The sequence below is a fragment of the Mustela nivalis genome (genome assembly GCF_964662115.1).
Source record: "Mustela nivalis genome assembly, chromosome: 9".
NCBI lineage: Eukaryota > Metazoa > Chordata > Mammalia > Carnivora > Mustelidae > Mustela > Mustela nivalis.
In genome coordinates, this window is record NC_139028.1 from 102,701,369 (window position 1) to 102,724,883 (window position 23,515).

Below are 23,515 nucleotides of genomic sequence, written 5' to 3' on the forward strand. Positions count from 1 at the left end.
CTGGGATAATAACCTGAGCCGAAGGGAGACATTTAACAACTGAGCCACCCAGTCACCCCAGTCTGTCTGTTTTAAATATAAAGGAGAAAAAAAAAAAAAAGAAGTTGCAAGGTAGGGAAACCATGAATGTTGAAAGTGAGTTTGAAAAACCTTAAGATTTGTTTACTAGTGTGTCTCATGTTTCTCTTAGTCTTGCCTCCCATAGTGTACCTTTATTTTTTTTTATTTCCAGTAGCAAAGAAGATTTTAATTAACTTTGCTTTCTTCTATAGTTTATTATGAAAATTTTATATAGCTTAAATATGCCTTTTGGTTTGTTTTTTAAAGACTTTTGTTTTAAGAGTAGGTTTAGGTTGACAGCAAAATTAAGAAGAAGGTAGAGATTTCCTATGTATCTCATGCTTCCAGAATTCAAAGCAACAGTTATTTTTATTATCATTACCAGCATTCCCTATATTTGGTATATTTGGTTACAACTGATGAACCTACATTGACATATCATCATCACCCAAAGTTCATAGTTTACCTTAGTATTCACTTGGTATTTTATATTCTGTGGGTTTAGATAGATATCTAATGATATAACCATCATTGTGCTATCATATGGAGTATTTTCATTGCTCTAAAAATTATCTGTGTTCTTCCTGTTTATCCCTTCTTCCCAACCAATTCCTAGCAACCACTGTCCTTTTTACTGTCTTCATAGTTTTGCCTTTTCTAGATGTTATATAGTTGGAATCATACATAGCTTTTATATAGTTGGAATCATATATAGCTTTTCGAATTATTTTACTTTTTTTTAAGGATTCACTTATTTATTTGAGAGAGAGAGAGAAAGCAGAAGCAGGAGAGGGAAAGAGAGAGAGGGAGCCTCAAGTAGACTCCACAATGAGCATGGAACCTAACATAGGGCTTGATCTCATGACGCTGACATTACAACCCGAGCTAAAACCAAGAATCGGACACTTAACCATCTGCGCCACCCAGGCATCCCATTCACATATTGTATTTTTTTAATTAAAAGATTTTATTTTAAAGTAATCTTTGCACCCAATGTGGGGCTCAAACTCACAACCCCGAGATCAAGAGTTACATGTTATACTGACTGGCTAACCAGGTGTCCCACATTTATTCCATTTTTTAGTTCAAGAATTACCATTCAGGGTTTTTTTTAATGGTTCTTTACTAGTTCTTATTCTTCGTTTTCTTGAACATAGTAAAACAAGATTATTTAAAAGTCCATAATTCAAAATCTGGATTCCTTATGGGTATGTGTCTGTATCTGTCTATTTTCTATTCTGTCTCTTGGCTCTTTATTCCATTGTCGTAAATTATAGTATGCTTTTTTCTCCTTAGCTCTGAGTGTTGTATATTGTATATGAAAAATTATAGAGATAGTATAAAGCCTAGAATGCTATTATCTTTCTTCAGAGAGGATTTACATTTGCTTCGGCAGATGGCCTGAGCACGAGCAATCCTGGATTACCTCAATTCAGTTAGGGCTTGAAATAATTTGAAGCTAGGTGTAAGTATCAGGGAGGGCTGTTCTGTTTCTAGGTATGTCTTTTAGGGTGCCAAGCAGAGCCTTAAGGATACACCACAGTCCCTTTATCCAGCTTGGGTGGGGCCTGAGCTCCAGTTTTTTGACCACCAAGCATCAAGAGTCATTTGAAAATTCAGGAACTTAACATTAATTCAAAACTATTACCTGTTCAGTCTATCAACTGTCTCTTTCAGGACTGGCAGAAGCCCCTGAAATGACTAGTGAGTGTAATAATATCTTATTTTTGAAATGGTGATGAGTACAAACGATACTGTGAGATATTTGGGACAACTTTAGGGTTATATAAAAATATCTGAGGTTTCTGTTACCAACAAAAATCACATGTACTGCTAATTCTACTATGTTTATATTCATAACTGAAGGAAATGATAAATTCCAGTTAATGGTTTATAAAGCTAAGGATGTAAATTTTTTCCCTGTACAAATTTGTGGATCCTTTGAATTCAATCCATGGACTCTTCCATTTAGAATTCCTTTTTATGGGGAAAAGTGGCACCAAATGCTAGGCTGACCTCTTTGGGTTTTATTCTCCTTTCAAAACTTGCCCTTGTCATTCTTCATTTGCCTCAGTGGCTCTCTGATACTTCAAACAGATGCTTTTAATAATTCATCTACTTTTTCTCAAGCCAGAAAGTTTAGTCTAAATTACCTACTCTATCTTTATTGTAAGAGGAAGTTATTTTGGAACTTTTGTTTGGGAGGAATGTAATTATATTAGCATGAGTAGAAAATATCATACACAGGAAGAGGTCACGAAAGGGTCTAACTTGACTTGTGGAGGACTAGTACATGTTGAAAAGCAACAAACAAGAAATGTATAATTTATAAATGTATAATTAAGATAGGGCCAGTTTGTGGAAGGCTCATTTATGTTGAAATAAGAAGAAAGACAAAAAAATGAAAGACAGCACCTTGTAAACACTAAGAAATAAACTCATTGCCTGGTCTTCTTTTAATTTTTAAAATTTGTTAACTGCTTATTAAGTACCTACGATGTGCCAGTCTGTGTGCCAGATATGATCCTCGAGGAATTCATTATCATTCTCATGGGAGGCAAAAATAATGGCAGTTTCATACCAGAAAAACACTGTTGTTCTTTAGTGTGGACCTACTATATGTTGGATACCATGCTAGTGACGGGTGCAAGATGAGTAAACCAGTTGAACTCAAGGAACTTATGAACTCAAGGGGAAAATCAGACATAAGCATAACTTTTAGGATTCTACTAAATACATGCCAAGTAGAATTTCAGGCAGCATGTTTTAGGATAAGCAAAAGGAGGGATTTACTCTATGAATTTTAAGTAAAACTTCATGAAAGAAATAGTATTTCAGGTGGTCCTTAGATGAATAATATAGAATGGGAACTGAACAAGTAGGACATTTTTAGCCAAGGGAACAGCATGAGCCAGGGCACAGAGGTTTTGTGTCTTCAGAGAATGACAAAAGGTCTATGGTCCATGCTTTAGTCCATTCGACCTCCTGTAACAAACTGTCATGGACTAAGTGACTTATAAATAACAGAAATTTATTTCTCACAGTTCTGGAGGCTGGAAGTCCAAGATCAAGGCTTTGGCAGACTCCTTGTCTGTGAAGAGCCCACTTTCTGGTTCATAGATGGCCTTCCTTTCTTTGTATACTCACACAGCCGAAGGGTCAAGAGACCTTTCCTGGGCCTCTTTCATAATGGCAAGAATCCCATTCATGAGGGCTCCAATCTTATGACTTAATCACCTCCCAAAGGCCCCACCCCAAATACCATCCCATTGAGGATTAGGTTTCAGTATGGGACTTGAAAGAGACACAACCATTCAGTCTGTAGCAGTGAGGTAATAGAGCTCAGGGCGATATGTAAGTGAGGGGTTACAAGGAGGGTTTGGTCATGGAAGTTTTCTACTCTATACACCTGGTATGGTATTGGTGCCATTGACTAAGATTATTTAATTAAGGAAATATTTCTTACATAGCCATCTATGCCAGGGATTATGACAGCTGCTGGGGAAACAGTGATTAAGAAAGCATGGTCTCTACCTTGAGTGTACTCACAGTCAAGTAAGTCAATAATTAAACAACTTGTGATACGAGCTAACTAGAGGCTCAAGGTGTTAAGAATGTCGGGAGGAAGAATATCTTAATTAAGCTTGAGGGATGAGGAAGAGTGTCACAGAACAGATGGCCCTCTAAGCTGGATATTCTTTATATAATTTATTTATTTATTTAAATTAAGGTTATACGTGCATACAGTGTAAAGAATAAAATAGTTCTGTAAGTATTGTTAAAGAAAGAAAGAAAGAAAGAAAAAGGCATTACCCCAACTCCTAATTTAGTTTCCCATTCCTTAGAGGTAACCACTTTCAACTTCTTTGAGTAACTTGTTTGACATTTATTTCTGTATCTCTAAATTACTTACATTGCTACTTCATTTTTTTTTCAAAATCAGGCATTATCTCTTGACTTCCCATTGTGTGAAGTGTGAATCTATTTCTCTTTAACACAATTATCATGCATATGTAATTCTGTTTACTCTCCAACCTCATGATAAATATATATACATATATATATAATCTTAATTATATATATGTAATATAATTATATATATATATATACAATCTTAATATTATATATAAAGATTTTGGTTATATCAATATTCTATTTGGTTATATCAATATTTACTATTTATAACTATATAAACACTATTGACACTTGAACTAAGTTGCACAATCTTCTCACTCCTGAGACTACCTCTTTTCTTCTTGTTTGGTTAATTTTTATAAACTTATCACTAATTTATCTCCAAACTCTACCCAACTGAATAAATTGCCTTTCTGGTACTTGCTATTTATTTCCCATTTGCCCCTGCACATCCACTCTCCACATTATGCTGGAGGGCTGATCTGTACAGACTTTAATCCATAGATTCTCTTGCCCTGTGGCTTCCCAACTGGGTTAAAGTGGGAGACTGAAGGGCAGGAGGAGACTGGGTGAGCTTGGGGGTATTTAGTCTCCCCCTACCAGTTTGCTGTGGGTTGAAGTTGCCTCTGTTCCTCTACTGAAGTTCACAGCTTAGGTTAGATGGTCTCTACTCTTCCTATATTCAAGAAGCCAGGGGAGGCTCAAGGAGGGGGAGGGGCAAAAGGAGAGAGAGAATCTCAAGCAGGCTCCACACCCAGCGCAGATCCCAATGTGGGCTCAATTTCACAACCCTGAGATCATGACCTGAGCCAAAATCAAGAGTTGGATGCTTAGCCAACTGAGCCACCTACAGTTCCCAACACTGTGTCTTGGTCTCTGGGAACTTAGTTTTCAGACATTGCCCCTGAGGAGACTCTTTTTTAATAACCAGTTGCCAAGAAGCCCAAGTACAAATTTGGTTTTCAAGCCTAAGTGTCCAACATGTGAAGGAAGAAGCTTCCAGATAATTCTTATTTTTTGTGCAGTTTTTTGTGCAGTAACAAAAAAACCTAAAACATGTCATTAGCTTTGAGACCAGTCAACAGGTGGAAACCAGAAGGACTTTGAAAAGCCTGACAGTGGAAATCTGATGGGCTTCAAGGAGACCATCAGTGAAGGCTTAAAAGATAGTGAGGAAAATGTTAGTTGGAGGTAAGAGGACCCTTATTATGTAATGACAGAAAGTTTGGCAATACTATCATTTTTGGTAATGTGAAAAATAGGAAATCTACATAGTGAGTATGACGATCCTACCTGTGGAGATTTCTGGGCTGGTTATCTTTTTCTAATTACCTACAATAAAATGTGAGAGAGATGAACTAAAGAATGGACTATTTTGTTTTCAGGTGGAATTTAGAGGTAATACAGAGAGCTCAGGACAGTCTTTCTAACCAGCAGAAAGTATTCAAAGTAAGGAAGTGCTTCAGGATAAAGATCAAATCTAAAGTGCTGGCAAAGAAATGTGGTCCAAGGGTAAAGATGAACCCTTTGTTAAAAATCTCAGCAAGATTGCTGGGTGGAGCCTTATGGACTTCACCTTCTTCTTCTTCTTTTTTTCCCCCCACCCATACATTCTTTCAGATGTACTAGAGGCCTAAGGATCTAAGAGCAGCAGGCTCATAGGGAACCCAGATAGGGAAGTGCCAGTCTCAAAGAGGTTTGTGGGTAAATCTTTTGTCCAATGGAGTAAACCCCAATAAAGTTAATAGAAAAACCTCAGCATCCCTTCCCCCCAGTTTTTTGTTTTGGTTTTTGGTGGTTTTTTGGTAAACCTATAATTTATTATTAGCTCCAGGGGTACAGGTCTGTGAATCGTCAGGCTTACACACTTCACAGCACTCACCGTAGCACATACCCTCCCCAGTGTCCATAACCCAACCACCCTCTCCCTCAACATCATTTTTAAGAGAATTATATCTGTGGAAGCCCCACTAACTTGGGCTAAAGAAGACATAAATAATGTAAAATTAAAAGTGGCCCCTAGACTTCTATGGGCAAGAAGCAAGCTGAGAAAGCTATTCAGCTGCAAACTGAGACTATGATTTATGAAAATATAAGTATGATTCAGAAGAATGAAACCGAAAGCCCAGAGTACAGAGTCAAAAGTCATGGGAAGTCATTATCAGGGAGAGGTACTAGGCTCAAATCATGGAAATGAGACATGTGGGTGGGTGGATTTCAGAATTGCAACGGACCAACAGTTGCTATATTGCCTCTCATTCTCCCTCTTTTTGGTTGGAAGTTTATTGTGGTTATCCTATCACTGTATTACCCTTGTACATACTGGGTGTGTAGGAGCATATAACTTCTCTCTTTAGTTTACAGGCTTTTAGAATGAGGAATTATACAGGAAGAAATTGCACTGGAGGCACTTCATCTCTACCTGGAATTGATTTATGTCAAGATCTAGAGTTTATGTTGATGCTAAAATGGAATTAGACTTTGGGTGTTTCGGTGGGGAGTGTATTTTGCATTTGTAAGGAATATAAATTGTTATGGCCGGAGGGCAACTGTGGGTGATTCTATTTCCCAAAGATAGCTGTACCAATATCTCCTATCCTACATGATCTTCTACAAAATGACCTTGCCATGCGCCCATGGTGTGTGCCTTGGTGTGCACATATATTCATTCATTGTGCTAGACTTTTAATCTGAGGACTCATGCCTTTCCATTCCGAGAAATTTTCTCCAATATTTTTCCCTCCATTTTCTCTGTTCTTTCAAACCTCTTGTCTACTTACATATATACCCATAGATACATAGTTTTATATAAATTGTATCATACCACACATGCTGTTCTGCATAATTTTTATTTTTCAGATTATATCGGCTGTATATCCTTTAAGATCTATAACATAATTGACATTTAATATTTATCAATCGATGTGGCATCTAAACATACCTACCCAATCGTTACACTGATATATAGAGAATCTTTAAGCTCTTTCTTATACCTGTAAGTGGCCCACACATCAGATAAAAACTTTTTAGACTGTGTCCCAGTGTGGACTTCCGAAAATATGGTTACCATATGCTAAGACATGAGTTGGGGAATCAGCTTAGTGTTTGGTGCTCTCCACTGTTCATCCTTCCTTTCCTATATGATGACTCCTTAAATGAAGGAGTCTACATTCTGGACAGTCATTTAAAATTGCAATATTTTATGGAAACAATTATCTCTAATGACTTTTGTAAAAATAATATGTTTCTTTTGGGGTCTGAAGCTGAGTGGTGATGCAAGATTTCTTTTCCTAGGAATCCAGACCTTCTCTTTAATCAGCAAACCCCTTTAATTTGCTAAAGATCAGTTTAGTGCCCTGTTGACCATTCAGTGGAACAAGAGTGTTAGAGAGAGATCCCTTGTGTTTTTTCTTTAGCTGTAAATTCCATCAAGCTAGCCCATTAATTGCAGTGGATGGGAACTGGAGAGCTGTTCATTTGGCAGTTAGCAAAGGGTGGTAGAAGAAAGAAAAATATCTCTGATATTTTTGCTTAGGGATTTGGGAATTCAGAATTCAGTTAGAGATAACTAGATTAATGTGTTTAAATACTTCGAGTCACTTTAAATCATTCCTTGTTTTGTAACATACTAACAAGATCTTAGAAGTGGTTAAAACAGTGTTTGGGAAATTCTTTTGTGGATTAGGATCCTCCAAAAGCATCATCTGTTAATGAGCAGATTGTTTAGGTGATAGATAAGCAAACATAGATTAGCTAATAGAGTAAGAAGTCTTGTGTCCTGTGGTTACCTCTCTGTATCTGAGAAGGAGTATCATTTGTAGGCAAGAGGCAGTTTCTTTGGGGTCCACTGTCTCTGTTCTACAGAGCCATTTTTTTTTTTAAATCCCATCCTAAAGGTAATAAGAACATGTAGTGGCACTAGATGGTATTCATCAGTTTAGGATGTTGACATGTTAGATTGTATAAAACAAGGCAGAAAGGATTACTTTTTGCCAGCTGCATCATTTCTGGCAAGAGCTTACTATGTTCCTGCTTGTTTTGCTGTCATTGTTGTTAACCCATTAGAGAAATTAACCACTATTTTGGTTCCAGCCAAATCTTTGTCATCACTGGCCTAAAAACCTCTTGGGGACCAAAGAGCACCTGGCCATTCTGAAAGCCTCTCTCCTCAGTGATCGATGCTCATCTCTGCAGGCTCCCCAAAGCCCTCCTCCCTTTTTCCCGAAGCACCTTCAAGCATTTCTGCATGGCTACCCACTCACGCTCTTCTATTGTACCTCCTCCTCCTGCCTTACTGAATGCTGGATTTCCCAGCTCACAACTCTTAAGAAGGAGCTTTATTTCAGAGTAGAAAGGGGCCCCCATATGTGGCCTATTATATCCATATCAACTTGCTTACCCTTTTCAAACAGCTATTGTCTTTTAATAGGGTCCTGCCTGGCAGGGGGAGTCCTTAATTCTTGCCATATAAGAATGGGCAGCTTGAGTTACAGCGAACTGCAGTTTGGTGCTCTGATCAAAAGGCCTCTGTTGTTTTTAGGGTTTTTTTTTTCTTTTTCCCTCCCTCTCTCTCTCTCTTTCTATATCCTGGGCTAATAATTCAGCACAGCAAGGTCATTACAGGCTTTGAATTGAGAGTTGAGAGTGTTAAATTACTGACCTAGAATAAAAGAGATCTGGGGGGCTCTCAAGAAAGATAAAGGGATTCCGGCTAGTAAAGTGCAAGCCCAGCAACCTCACTTCTTAACAATATTATTTTTTTTAATCCTCTCTGTCTCCAGAAGTCTTTTCCGGGACAAGGAAAGATCTCCTGCCAGAGAAATTAGGTTAGGAACTCAGCAGCATCTTCAGAGAGCCATGGCCCAAGTGCTGGCAACTCTCGAGGCCTGTGTAGCTGTCCTTTCATCTCCCCACCTAGTCGGTACTTCACACTCGGCCACCTCCCTCCCCCAGCCTGTCTGGTCCTTGACCATGTAAGTCAAATATAAGTGCTATTTCAGCTGAAAGGTTCTGTCTTACGCAGGATTTCAGACATGTGAAAAACAGACCACTTGGGTTTCAAAATATCTTAAAAATAGGGCATTGTCTCATCAAAAGCTGCTTCCATTCCATTTATATTTTGTAAATAACCTTTGTCTGGTCCTACCATACCTTAACAAGAAGAACATTACCCCGTTGTGACTGAATGTGACACCTTCACTCTACGCTATTGGGTCTTCTTCATACTTGGCCCAAAGTATTATCTCCCATGTATCCTTTTCCCCATAATCTCCTAAAGCCAAGCACCATCTCTGGAAAATACCGACTTCCTATGTCTCCTATTTTTAGAAAAGCCCCTGAAATCAACCATCACAGATTTCTACTGGGCAAAGTAATAATAATAGCTGATAGTCCTTGAATGTGCCAGGCATTATACAACATGCATTATCATCACATATAATCATCTTTGGCAACTTTCATTCCTGTTACAATCTTGTAGATAAAATAACTGAGGCACATAATGGTTAAGTACCTGGCCCAAAGTCACAAAAGTAGGAAGTGGCAGAATCTGTCCCAGAGGAGTGCTGCTTGAACTTCAACGTGCGTGTGAACCACATGGAGTCTTGTTAAAATGCCAAATCAGTTTTAGTAGGTCTGAGATGGGGCCGAGATTCTGGTTTCTAACAGGCTTCTAAGTGATGCCACTGCTGCTGTCTTTGGTCCATTCTTCCAGTAGCAAAGCCATAGTCATTCTTACTTCAGAATAAAATATTTTAGTTATACTTTCCAACCACTCATTCTTCAGACAATCCTATAAATATACATATGAGGTGTTTGACACCAATATCTTCATTTATTTCTGGTAAATTTATTATGGTAAAATATACACAACAAAATAACCATTTCAATTATTTTTAAGCGTACAGTTCTGTGGCATCAAGTACGCTAACACTTTTCTGCATCTATCACCATCATCTATCCAGAACTTCCTCATCTTCTCAAACTGAAACTGTACTCGTTAAACACTGACTCCCCAATCACACCAACTAGAGAATTAGGAAGTTTCAGATGTAAAAAGGGGAAAGACTAGAATGTACCCTGTGTAACACTGGAATTGAACCAATGTTCTCATGGATTTTAATATATGTAGATATCTAGATGTATAGAAATGAATCTAGGTGTGTGTATGTGTGTGTATGCACACATGCAGAGTGGGTATACATAAATCTTCCTTTGTCTTCACCCTGACTCTGGGAGAGCCTAGAAGCAATGACACATTTGGAGCACATCTAGCATTCACCTAGGTTTTTTTTTTTTTTTTTTTAGACTTTATTTATTTATTTGAGAGAGAATGAGAGTGAGAGAGAACATGAGCAAGGAGAAGGTCAGAGAGAGAAGCAGACTCCCCGTGGAACTGGGAGCCCTATGCGGGACTCGATCCTGGGACTCCGGGATCATGACCTGAGCCGAAGGCAGTCGTCCAACCAACTGGGCCACCCAGGCGTCCCTCACCTAGGTTTTTAAACAGTCCTCTAACTGGGGTGCCTGGGTGACTCAGTCATTAGGCATCTGCCTTCGGCTTGGGTCCCGATCCCAGGGTCATTGGATCAAGCCCTGCATTGGGCTCCCTGCTCGGCAGGAAGTCTGCTTTCCCTTCTCCCACTCCCCCTGCTTGTGTTCCTGCTCTTGCTGTCTCTCTCTCTCTCTGTCAAATAAATAAATAAAATCTTAAAAAAAAAAAAACAGTCCTCTAATAAAAGCAACTTGGTCTTCTTGGAGAAATGGCTGGCTGTAGGATTGGGTGGGAAAGAACAAGATGAGCCTGGAACATATTTTTCAAATGCAAATAAATGAAACAAGATGGGATTGGGAAGAAGACAAACCATAAGTGACTCTTAATCTCACAAAACAAACTGAGGGTTGCTTGGGGTGGGGGTTGGGAGAAGGGGGGTGTGGTTATGGACATTGGGGAGGGTATGTGCTATGGTAAGTGCTGTGAAGTGTGTAAACCTGGCGATTCAAAGACCTGTACCACTGGGGATAAAAATATATGTTTATAAAAAATAATAATAATAAAATAAAAATTAAAAAGATTTAAACAAAAAAGTAAGGAAGTGATCAAAGAATTGTGTGGACATGTCAAAACGACGTAGAAGTCAGTTTGGGGCACCTGGCTGGCTCAGTTGGTAGAGCCTGGGACTCTGGATTTCAGGGCTATGAGCTCAAGTTTCACATTGGGCATAGAGCCTATATACTTACCTACTAAGTAAATAAATAACAGTGGTTCTAGGAGTCATCTTCTTTTTATTCTTGTTTTTCAAGAAAAATCAGGTCAATTTTTCTCAGTTTTAAATGAATACTTTAACAGGGTTAGAAATACTCTTCATAAGGCCTAAAGATTAGGGACACTTATGTGGCTCATTCAATTAAGTAACGGACTCTTGTTTTGGTTCAAGTTATGATCTTATGATCTCAGTGTCCCAGGATTGGCTGCGTGCACCTTCCCCCCACCCCTCCCCCATCTGCATGTGCTCTCTCTCTCTCTCAAAAAAAAAAAAATTAAAAAAATAAGGCCTGTAAATTAGATAACAATATTGTATCAATTTTAATTTTCTGATTTTGATCACTATGCCTTGGTCGTATAAGAGAATTCCTTATTTTTTAGTAAATATATGCTGTATTTAGGGGTAAAGGAGTATCATGTCTACAACTTACTCTTTTAACAGTTCTGAAAAATAGTAAATATATATGTGTGTGTGAGAGAGAGATTAGAGAAGTTTGAGTGAGATCAAATGTAACAAAATACTCACATTTGAATAATCTAGGTGAAGGGTATTCAGGAATCCTGAATCCTGTGCTATTCTTGAAGTTTTCTGTAAATTTGAAATAATGTAGAAATACAAAACAACTGAAATCTCAAGAGGAAAAAACCAAACAACTTAAAGAATGGAAGAACTTACTCAATGAAATTTGAATACTGGTCTTAGAGAAATCTGTTTGAGGTAAACATTATAGTATACATTTGTTTGACCTTTAAAATGTTTTAGGAACACTTTTGTTTGATTTTAGAGGTAAGATTGATACCTATTAAAAAGCTTTTTAGTTCAGTTAAATACAATGAAAAAGCAAGAACATGCATTTTTATGCAGGTAGAAAATTTGTTTTGGATTTCTGGTCATAATGGCTAGCAGTACTTATGATTTGGCTTTCTTATCCATTACAGACACATGGTAATACATAAAATTTTCTGAAGAGAAAATGTAAAGAACATAGCCATTTTATAAAATCAGTGTAAATTCATCCATGGGCGAGAAACCAAACAAACCACAATGCTAATGGGGCTAAAACCACAGGTCTCTTGTGTTCTGGGTTCAGAAGCAAGCACAGGAAACTGAGAGTTCATTTCTTAAGGAATAGTAAAAGGCAGAGAATTTTTTTTTTTTTTAAATTATGACTGCTACCTGGAAAATGGCTTATATAAAACATGGGTCTCTGAAAAGAAGCAACCCTACAACCCAGGATGAGTAGTCTGAGCTACTCAAGGTTCAGTGACAGTCTCTGTGATATCCCCAATATCATTAGGAATGGAGCATTAACTCACCCAATATCCGATCTGGTCCTAGACTAGGATCTGTCCCCAGTAGAGAGTAAGGGATTGAGTAACTGGAGACAGTGATAACCTCTCACTTAAGGGGAGTCTACACGCTGAAATTCCAAAATATGTGAGAACAACTAATGCTAAGAAAGAGCCAACAATTGAAATAGAAATTTTCTCCAGAGAAAATATGACTAAATATTTTAGTTGAATTTGAAATAAAGTTTAAGATCCTCAGGGACATAATAAAAGGAATGGTCATCATTAAAAAAAGAGAACAACTGAATTATTTGTGTTTTGGGTGTTGAGTTGTATAAGTTCTTTATATGTTTTGGACACTAATCCTTTATCAGATACATCATTTGCAAATATCTCCTCCCATTCTGTAGGTTGCCTTTAGTTTAGTTGATTGTTTCCCTTGCTGTGCAGAAGCCTTTTATTTTGATGAAGTCCCAGTTGTTTATTATTGCTTTTGTTTCCCTTGCCTCAAGTACCATATCTAGTAAGAAATTGTTACGGCTGACATCAGAGGTTGCTACCTGTGTTCTCCTCTAGGATTTTAATGTTTCCTGTCTCACATTTAGGTCTTTAATCCACTTTGAATTTGTTTTTGTGTGTGGTGTAAGAAAGTGGTCCGATTTCATTCTTCTGCATGTTGCTGTCCAGTTTCCTAACACAATTTGTTGAAGAGGCTGCCTTTTTCCATTGGTTAATCTTCCCTGCTTTGCCAAAGATTAATTGACCAGAGTTGTGGGTTCATTTCTGGGTTTTCTATTCTGCTCCACTAAGCTATTTATTTTTGTGCCAGTACCATACTGAATTGATCACTACAGGTTTGTCATATAACTTGAAGTCCAGAATTGTAATGCCTCCAGCTTTGCTTTCTTTATTCTTTTCTTTTCTTTTTTTCTTACGGATTTTATTTATTTGTTTATTTGACAGAGAGTGGGAGCAAGAAAGGGAACTCAAGCAGGGGGAGATGGAGAGGGATAAGCAGTTTCCCCACTGTGCAGGGACACAGACATGGGGCTCCATCCCAGAAAGCCAGGATCATGACCTGAGCCAAGGCAGATGCTTAACCACTGAGCACCCCAGGCACCCCTGCTTTTCTTTATCAAGATTGCTTTAGCTATACAGGATCTTTTGTGGTTCCATACAAATTTTAGGATTTGTTTGTTTTAGCTCTGTGAAAAATGCTATTGGTATTTTGATAGGGATTACATTAAATGTATAGATTGCTTTGGGTACTATAGACATTTTAACAATATTTGTTCTTCCAGGGGCGCCTGGGTGGCTCAGTCAGTTAAGAGATTGACTCTTGGTTTGGACTCAGGTCATGATCTCAGGGTGGTGGGTTCTGCTCCTACACTGGGCTCTGCACTCAGCACAGATCTGCTTGCAATTCTTTCCCCTTCTTTCTCTTTCCCCATCTGCTCCTTCCCCTCCTCTTTCTCTAATAAATAGATAAAATCTTTTTATGAACCCAATATTTGTTCTTCTACTCCATGAGCATAGAATGTTTTTCCACTTCTTTATGTCCTCTTCAATTTCTTTCATCCATGCTTTATACTTTTCAGAGTACAGATCTTTTACTTCTTCGGTTAGGTTTATTCCTAAGTATCTTATGGGTTTTGGTGCAGTTGTAAATAGGATTGATTCCTTGATTTCTCTTTCTGCTGCTTTATTACTTGTATGTAGAAATGCAATAGATTTCTGTATGTTGATTTTGTATCCTGCCACTTCAGCAAATTCATGTATCAGTTCCAGCAATTTCTTGGTGGGGTCTTTTGGATTTTCCATATAGAGTATCATGTCATCTGCAAATAGTGGAAGTTTGACTTCTTTGCCAATTTAGATGCCTTTTATTTCGTTGTGTTCTCTGATTCTCTGTTACTATGTGTTCTCCATTACTGTGTTAAATAATAGTGCTGAGAGTGGGATAGTGCTGAGGGTCCTGGGATTGAGCCCTGCATCAGACTCCAGGCTCAGCCGGGAGCCTGCTTCTCCCTCTGCCTCTGCCTGTTGCTTCCCCTACTTGTGCTCTCTTTGTCAAATAAATAAATAAAATTTTTTTAAAAAATTCGACAGATTAAACTTTAGACCAGACACAAAAGAATAAAGAATTCATCATTTGGAAGATAATACTAAGTACAACACAAAGATAAAAGATGAAAATTATGAAAGGACCCAGAAAATACACCGAGAGGCTACAGTGTACATCTAATGGAAAAGGAAAGGATACAGGGGATGGCAGTGACGGAATATTTGAAAAGATGCTCTCTGAGACAAAAGGCATAAGTCAGATTAAAGAGTTGTGCAAGCTAAATAAAAATATACCTACATGATAGACACATTGTAAAATCCACAGAACATTGATGATAAAGAAAATAGCTTATATGAATGGTAAGAATGATTAACTCCACGAGGAATGGCAGGAGTTTGACTGATGGCCTCTTGACAGCAGTGATAGATGCCAGATGACACTGGAATAGTATCTTTGAAGTACTGAGAGAAGATAAATGACAACCCAGATTTCCCACCTGGTTAAACCATTACTCCAGAGGACAAATAAAGATATTTTCAAGAAAATGAAAACTGAGAGCATTTACCACCCACAGGCTTTTGTGAAAACAGCAGGTCTGTGAATATTCAGAAATTCACAATTTGAAATCACAAAAAGCATAGAAAACCTGAAGTTGTTTTTGCTGAGCTTTCTGAAAACTCATTTGGGAGCAGACTTGACCTGGACTTGTTTATGAGGCTGTATTTGGTCTTTATTTAATCTTTTTTTTTTTTTTTTAATCTTCTTAATGTAAATATATGTTTCACTGTGGAAATTTTACGATGCTTTACTTTTGGGTTTGTTTTGTTTTAAGATTTTATTTATTTATTTGTCAGAGAGTGAGCAGGGAGAGCAGCAGGCTGAGGGAGAAGCAGGCTTCCCTCTGAGCAAGGAGCCAGATGCAGGACTCGATCCCAGGACCCTGGGATCATAACCCAAGCCCAAGACAGATATTTAATCGACAGAGCCATCCAGGCATCCCTCAAACTTCCTAACTTTGAAACTTAATATGAAACTACAGTACTGAAAACGGTATATATTGGCATAAAGGCAGACATATAGACTATTAGAATAGATTAGAGAACCCAGAAACAAACCCTTGTATGTATAGTCAATTGATTTTCAACACGGGTGCTCTTCACTGGGGAAAGAACTACTATTCAACAAGTCTTTCCAGCAAGTGTTGCTGGGGAAACTAGCTATTCACATGCAGAAGAAGGGAGTTAACCCATATCTTATATCTTATATAAAAGTTACCTCAGAGTGCCTGGATGACTCAGTTGGTTAAGCGGTCAGCTCTTGATTTGGGCTCAGGTCAAGGTCTCAGGGTCCTGGGATCAAGCCCTGTGTCAAGCTCCACACTCAGCAAGGAGTATACTTGAGGAATTCCCCCCCCCCCCCGCTGCTTACCCTGTTCACTTGCTCTAAAATAAATAAATAAATCTTAAAAAATTAAAAATTAAAATTAACTCAAAATGGATCAAAGATCTACATTTAAGAGCCAAAAGTATAAAACTCTGAGAAGAAACAAACCAAATGTCTTTATAGCATTATAATTGACAGTGATTTTATGGTTATCAAAGCGCAAGTACAAGGACAAAAGAAAAAAATCGATAAAATGGACTTCATCAAAATTAAGAACTTTTTGTGCATCAGACTATAGTATCAAGGCAAGAAGACAACCTGCAGAATGAGAGAAGATATTTTCAAGTTATATATCTGATAAGGGATTCACAGCTGGAATATATAATGAACTGCTACAACTCAACAACAAAAAAGTTATTAGTAAATGGGCAAGAGCCTTAAATAGACATTTCTCCAAAGAAAATATACACATGTCCAATAAGTACATGAAAATATGATCACTCATTGGTGACATACAAATCAAAACCACAATGGGATACCACTTCACACCTACTACCATGGCTATTTTAAAAAAATAAGAAAATAGAAAAAACACTGGTGAGGATTAGATCTCTTGTGCACTGCTACGAGAAGATAAAACAGGCAGCCACTGGGGAATAGTTTGGTGTTTTCTCAGAAGTTTAAATATACAATTACTATATGACATAGCAGTTCCACTTCTGGGTATATACCCAGAAGAATTGAAAGCAGGATGTTTGAAGAAGAGAAATTTGTGCACCAATGTTCATAGAAGCATTAGTCATAATAGCCAAGAGGTAGAAACAACTCATGTGTTCATCAGCAGATAAATGAATAAACAAATGTGGCATATACGTACAATGACATATTATTCATCCTTAAAAAGGAATGAAATTTGATATAAGCCCAACAAAAACTTAGTGAAATAAGCCAGGGGCACCTGGGTGGCTCAGGTGGTTGGGTTTCCACTCTTAGTTTCAGCTCAGTTCATGGTCTCAGGGTTGTAGGATCAAGCCCCATGTGGGGCTCTGTACTCAGTGTGGAGTTTGCTTGAGATTTTCTCCCTCTTCTTTCTTCCCTGGCCCTTCCTCTGCTTGTGGGTGCATGCTCTCTCTCTCTTTCTCCCTAAAATAAATAAGTAAATGAAATCTTTTTAAAAAAAGAAAAAAGGTGGGGCGCCTGGGTGGCTCAGTGGGTTAAAGCCTCTGCCTTCAGCTCAGGTCATGATCTCAGGGTCCTGGGATCAAGGCCCACATCGGGCTCTGTGCCCAGCAAGGAGCCTGCTTCTCCCTCCCCCTCTGCCTTCCTCTCTGCCTACTTGTGATCTCTCTCTCTGTGTCCAATAAATGAATAAAATCTTAAAAAAAAAGAAAAAAGTAGAAAAAAGGGGCACTTGGATGGCTCAGTTGTTTAAACATCTGCCTTTGGCTCAGGTCATGATCTCAGGGTCCTGGGATTGAGCCCCACATCAGGCTCCTTACTCAGCAGGGAGCCTGCTTCTTTCTCTGCCTCTGTTTCCCCCCCCAACTTATGCTTTCTCCCTCTCTCTCAAATAAATAAATAAAATCATAAAAAAAAAAAAAGAGAAAGAAGCCAGACACACAAGGGCAAATTTTATACAGCTCCACTTATAAGAGGTACCTAGAATAGACAAATGCATAGAAACAGAGGGTAGAATAGAAGTTACCGAAGTCTGGGAGGAAGGTGGAAGAGGACATTACTTTTTTTGTTGGGGTTAATGATAAAGTTCTGTGAATAGATAATAGTAATGGTTAACTGTTTTGTGAATGTATTTAAGCCACTGAATTGTATACTGCCAGTACTTAAAAGGATAAATATGATGGCTAAAATAGTATTATAAGCATGTTACCATATTTTTTAAAGTTCCTAATTTAAAAGATAGAAGTCAAAATCTAGAAAATAATATCAGAAGAGAAAAGTGCTCATAGATTATTTAGAGTGTGCTTTGGTTCTTGTCTTGCTTTGGACAGTAATAAAAATAACGAATGACTTGACATTCTAAAAAGTGTGTAGCTACTCGTTTGAAAGGATGTATGCATCCATGTTTATCGTAGCATTATTTACAGTAACCAAGATATGGAAGCAACCTAAGTGTCCAACAATAGATGAATGGGTAAAGAAGGTATGGTATACGTATACAATGGAATATTACTCAGCCATAAAAAAGAAGGAACTCTTGTCAGAAATTTCTGACAACAAGGATGAACCTATAGGGTACTATGCTAAGTAACTCAGAGAAAAACAATTACCATATGGTTTCAATTAAATGTGGAATCTAAAAAATAAAACAAATGAACAAACACACATGCACTGTTAAGAGTAAGATGGAGTCACTCATGTCAAGCAATGATGCAAGCATTTAAAGGTTCTGAAGCTATCAGATATCACTGAGACCAGCCCAGCTGAAAACACCCCAGAGCTGGTAACTAGGAGAAGCACAGGAGGTCTAAAGGGTCTCAAGATGGATTAAATTCCTTTAAAAAGGGAGTTTGCAGCAAACTGTAGACTCTCCAGACACTGACCCCTCAATGTCCAAGCACTTAAAAAAGGCAGCCACTGCTGAAGGCTCTACCTGATTGATCTCTGAACAGAACTGAGATCCTCCATTGTTTGAACAGAATAAGCAGTAAGTTCCAAGAGCTGACCCCGGCTGGACTGAGGCCTTATCTCAACTGTGCACCCACAGACTGACTTCGTTCTCTTCCTATCCACCATGTTATCTTGTTCTTTGTGTGACTTAGGTCTTGTGTTTTGCTCTGGGTGCCATGTACGAAGCCAAGTTAATCATGTGGTGAAATGTCATTGAGTTTGGAATCCTGAACCTGCTTTATAATTATGCTAGCCTTGCTTTAATGACTGAATAAAGCTGGCAGTGTCAAAGTCATAACTCATGTGTGCATCTTCATAGTGTGCTCGTGACATACACAGACCAGAAACAGACTCATAAATACAGAGAACAAACTGATGGTTGCCAGAGAGGAGGGCGTGGAGATGGGCAAAACAGGTGAAGGGGATTAAGAGGTGCTATCTTCCAGTCATAAAGTAAGTCACAGGGATGAAAAGTACCCTGTAAGGAATATGGTCAATAATACTGTAATAACTCTGATGGTGACAGATAGGGACTACACTTACCGTGATGAGCAATGTGTTAAGTAGAGAATTGTTGAAATCACTGTGCTGTACATCTGAAACTAATATAACGTTGTATGTCAACTATACTTCTATTAAAAAAGGAAAACTGTGTAGCTAAATATGTATGTTGAAATTGTAAGAGGAATTCTAAGAAGTTAAGATTCTGTCATAGCTTCCAATCTAACGGTCGGGGGGATAATTAAAAAGGAAGATAACTGGGGCACCTGGGTAGCTCAGTCAGTTGACGTCTGACTCTTGATTTCAGCTCAGGTCATGATCTCAGGGTCTTGAGTTCAAGCCCCGCCTCAGTCTCTGCTCTCTTTGTGAAGTCTGCCTGAGATTCTCTCCCTCGGCCTCTGCCCTTCCCCCTGCTCTCTCTCTCTTTCAAAATAAATAAAATCTTAAAAAAAAGAAAGAAAGAAAGAAAAGAAAAAACTTCCCTAACGGGGGCGTTTGGGTGGCTCAGTTGGTTAAGCGACTGCCTTCGGCTCAGGGCATGATCCTGGAGTTCTGGGATCGAGTCCCACATCTGGCTCCCTGCTTGGCGGGAAGTCTGCTTCTCCCTCTGACCTCTCTCCTCTCATGCTCGCTCTCTCTCTCAAATAAATAAAATCTTAAAAAAAAAAAAAAAAAAAAAAAAAACTTCCCTAACACAATAGAAAGCAGGAAAAGAAAAATAATTCATGGAAAAGACATAATAAGATGGCAAAAATTAATCAGATATATATATATTTTTAACACTCACTTATTAAAATACAGAGACTATAAGTTTGGGTAAAAAGCAACAGTTATTTCAACCTGGTGTTACTTATCTATTCTTTCTAAGCTTTCTAAATCAGCTACCAAAAGCATTTATGAAGTAGTATGTACTATGTGTTAGACAATGTGATGGAGACCAAGATGAATACAACCTAATTACTAAATCATAGATCTTACAGTCTTGTAGGGAATATAAGTCCAGTAAGATTTTTCAAAGGCAGCAGATTATGAGTGCCAGTAGAGAGTTATAAATGAGGCATCATGGGAATTGGGCATGGGTATAAAATCAGGAAAAAACTTCATGCAAAATGGGGCATTTGAAGTGGTCCTGAAAAACTGGATAGAATTTTAACGGATGGAGGTAGGGAAAAGTTATTTCAGGTGAAGGAGAAACAGTAAAGCTTGGAGCAATATATTGTATTTTTTGCTTTTTTGTTTGAGCAATCTTATCTAAAAGAATTTTCCCTGATTATATTGCCTATTAACTCTTTAAGTAAAGTGATTATAATCTCTATACTGACCAGTTAAATTTCTTTGGTAGGGATGATCTTAAGACAGTAGTGGAGGGGTGCCTGGGTGGCTCAATCGTTAAGTGTCTACCTTCGGCTCAGATTGTGATTCCAGAGTCCTGGGTTTGAGCCCCACATTGGGCTCCCTGCTTGGTGGGAAGGCTGCTTTTCCCTCTCTGACTCCCCCTGCTTGTGATCCCTCTCTCATTGTGTCTCTGTCAAATTAGTAAAATCTTAAAAAAAAAAAAAAAAAGACAGTAGTGGAAATATAAATCTTTTTGAAGTCATTATTATATGTCCTTGGCCTATCAGTGTGTGTTTTAAAATTCTTATTTTATAACTTCTTTTGTAAATTCGTTTTTTTTTTTTAAGATTTTATTTATTTATTTGACAGAGAGAGATCGCAGGTAGGCAGAGAGAGAGAGTAGGAAGCAGGCTCCCTGCAGAGCAGAGAGCCAGATAAGGGGCTCGAACCCAGGACCCTGGGATCATGACCTGAGCCGAAGGCAGAGGCTTTAACCCACTGAGCCACCCAGGTGCCCCTGTAAATTCTTATCCATACAATGAGTCTCAGCCAGATTCTTCTGTGCATAAATTATTCCCTCTTTTTAAAAAAGATATACATATCTACCTATCTATCTTAAAGGTTTATTTTTAGACAGAGAGAGAGAGAGAGAAAGCACTTGAGGGAGCAACTGGGGCAGTGGGGCAGGAGAGGGAGAGAGAGCATCTCAAGCAAACTCCTTGGTGAGTGTGGAGCCCAGCACTAGGACTCAATTTCACAACCCTGAGATCATGACCTGAGCTGAAACCAAGAATCAGATGCTCAACCCACTGAACCACCCAGGTGCCCCTAAAAAAAATATTTTTTAAAAGCTACACTAAAGATATAATTTCACTAGTATTAGTTTCTTTACAGCCCAGATTATGACCTAGACACCAGCTTTTTTCCCATGGGGGGTATGAAGCACACTTTGGGACTAATTCTTTGCTGGATAGCTTCATAAATTTAAACTAGATTGTTATCATTTTAGACTTCATTTGCTAGAAATGTGACCTACTCCATTTACCTGTAACAGCTCATTTGCTTTATTTTTCATTTTCCTTTGCTCAAGACACTGCAAAAAAAAAAAAAAAAAAACACTGCAAACTGCATAGTTAACACTTTAGTTACTTTTTAAAAATTTCTCTTCTAACCTAATTCTTTTTTTTTTTTTTTTTTCTAACCTAATTCTTTACCAGATGTTTTCCTCATGCGTCCTCATAGTGTCTTAGAAATAGATTTCTACACTAGTTTTCCACAGGGAGAGGAGCATGTAATTTGCCTTTTCATACAGTTGTTAATATTAACAGGAAGAGGCTAATTTTATCTTAAGTGATAACATACTCTATGTTAAAGACAGGTTAGATGTTTCCCTCAGAACTTGGTCAGGGAAGAGGAAAATGGAACAGATGACTCCTTAAATTTTTTTCCTGTTCCGTTCAGAGATTCAGTTTTGTCCCCACTTTAAATTGTCAGCAAATGAAAAGTGGCATTTGGAATTTCCACTGTCTCTCTTGTTTTGCCATCTTCAGTTTAATGACTGCTTCTCTACAAAGATTAACATATTTTCCACTCATGATTTACTTGTCAGAGAATTTAGGAGTTTTCTGGAACCTGAAATCTGCCTTTAGTTGTGATGATTACTGGATAATTGCCTATTCTTTGGTGGAATTTCCATTTTTAGATTACGCCAGGCTCTACAGCCTTTATTTCTTTGGCAGAAGAACCCAAAGGCAATGGAGTATATTTTTTCCCCTTCTCTGGCCCAGCTTAAACAATGACTCACTTGGGCTCTGGGGCTTTGCTTCATACTCTCATTCAGGGGCCACTTTTTACCCTTGTTCCTCTTATTTGTCTTAATGTTCTATTTGAAATCTTTCATATCCTTTGGCACATGACTTTGCCTCTGAGGTTATTGTCAAAAAGGTATCCATCACCCCCCAAATTGTCTTGAACAGACAATCCAGTTCTGTCCCCATGAGCTATGTTCTTATGGGAGCTGATATAGGTCAAAGAGAGTACAGAAATCATATCTTTAAGGAAACATAATTCCAAAAGTGGTAGAAGAAGTATTCTCCAAAAAGATACAAGTGCCAATGTCATCCAGTTAAAGACTCTATCTGAGATGCTCCCATGGCTGATTAAAACTCTCTCAGTGCATATATGTGGGAGGTAAGAAACACTCAGAGGAAGTGGACTCCAAGAGTTTTCAGAAATATATGGTTATATGAAGGGATTTCTTCACTGAAAGACTTGGTCTAATCTATAGTTCAGAGTTTTATTGGAGAAAAAGGATTTTCTTCCTTTTTGGCAATGGTTCTATGTGGTCTTGATTTTTTATTCTGATTCCAGCCTTCCATATCTCTTTCTCTAATGATGATTCCTTGATTTTTCTCTTTGCAGTTTTAACAGTGTATGTCAGGGAACTCACATTCTCTTTCGGGAATTCAGCTTCATCCAGGCCACCCCTCACAATAGGGCATCATTCTTACGGGCCTTCTGGAAATGCTTCCGAACTGTGGGCAAAAATGGCGGTAAGTGTTTCCAAATCCTTTTCTTGCCTTCCTTTTCTCTTTCCAAAGTTCTGCCTTTGTTTTGTTCCTATAAATACTGTTGAGCACATGCTATAGGAGACTCTCCGAACACCTTACTTTTGAGGAACTATCATCTTGTGTCACAGATACTACCACCATTACTGGTTCCAACACCATCACTAATGATATCTATTAGGAGCCAAATGCAGTTCTAAGCACTTTATGTGTTATGACTCATTTACTCTTCATAACAGCTCTCTGTGGTAGATACTATCATCCCCATCCTATAACTAATGAAACTAATAACATTAGTTATAGGATGGGGATGATAGTATCTACCCTCTGGGAATCAGAGGGATTAAATAACTTGACAAGGTTATACAACAATTGCTGGGGTGGGATTCATACCCAGGCAATGTGACTCCAGAGCTTTTGCTCTTGGCAAATATTGAAATGCATGCAGCAAACTGAAGAAATGATATGAATACAAAGAAGGAAACTCCAGAGTGGGGGGTGGGGGTA

At 38.2% G+C, this 23,515-nt stretch overlaps 1 protein-coding gene across 6 annotated transcripts in view; it reads left to right on the forward strand.

The window, feature by feature from the left end:
• CSTPP1 (centriolar satellite-associated tubulin polyglutamylase complex regulator 1) overlaps positions 1 to 23,515 on the forward strand; it is a 168,088-nt gene that overhangs the window by 58,800 nt on the left and 85,773 nt on the right. For 4 of the 6 annotated variants that reach the window (XM_082747782.1, XM_082747783.1, XM_082747786.1 and 1 more), the window contains one exon: positions 22,863 to 22,993. In XM_082747782.1, the coding sequence (XP_082603908.1) occupies positions 22,863 to 22,993 (131 nt within the window). Of the gene's footprint in view, positions 1 to 8,756; positions 8,949 to 22,862; positions 22,994 to 23,515 lie in introns of all 6 variants that reach the window. The other 2 variants (XM_082747787.1, XM_082747785.1) reach the window with 1 other exon arrangement.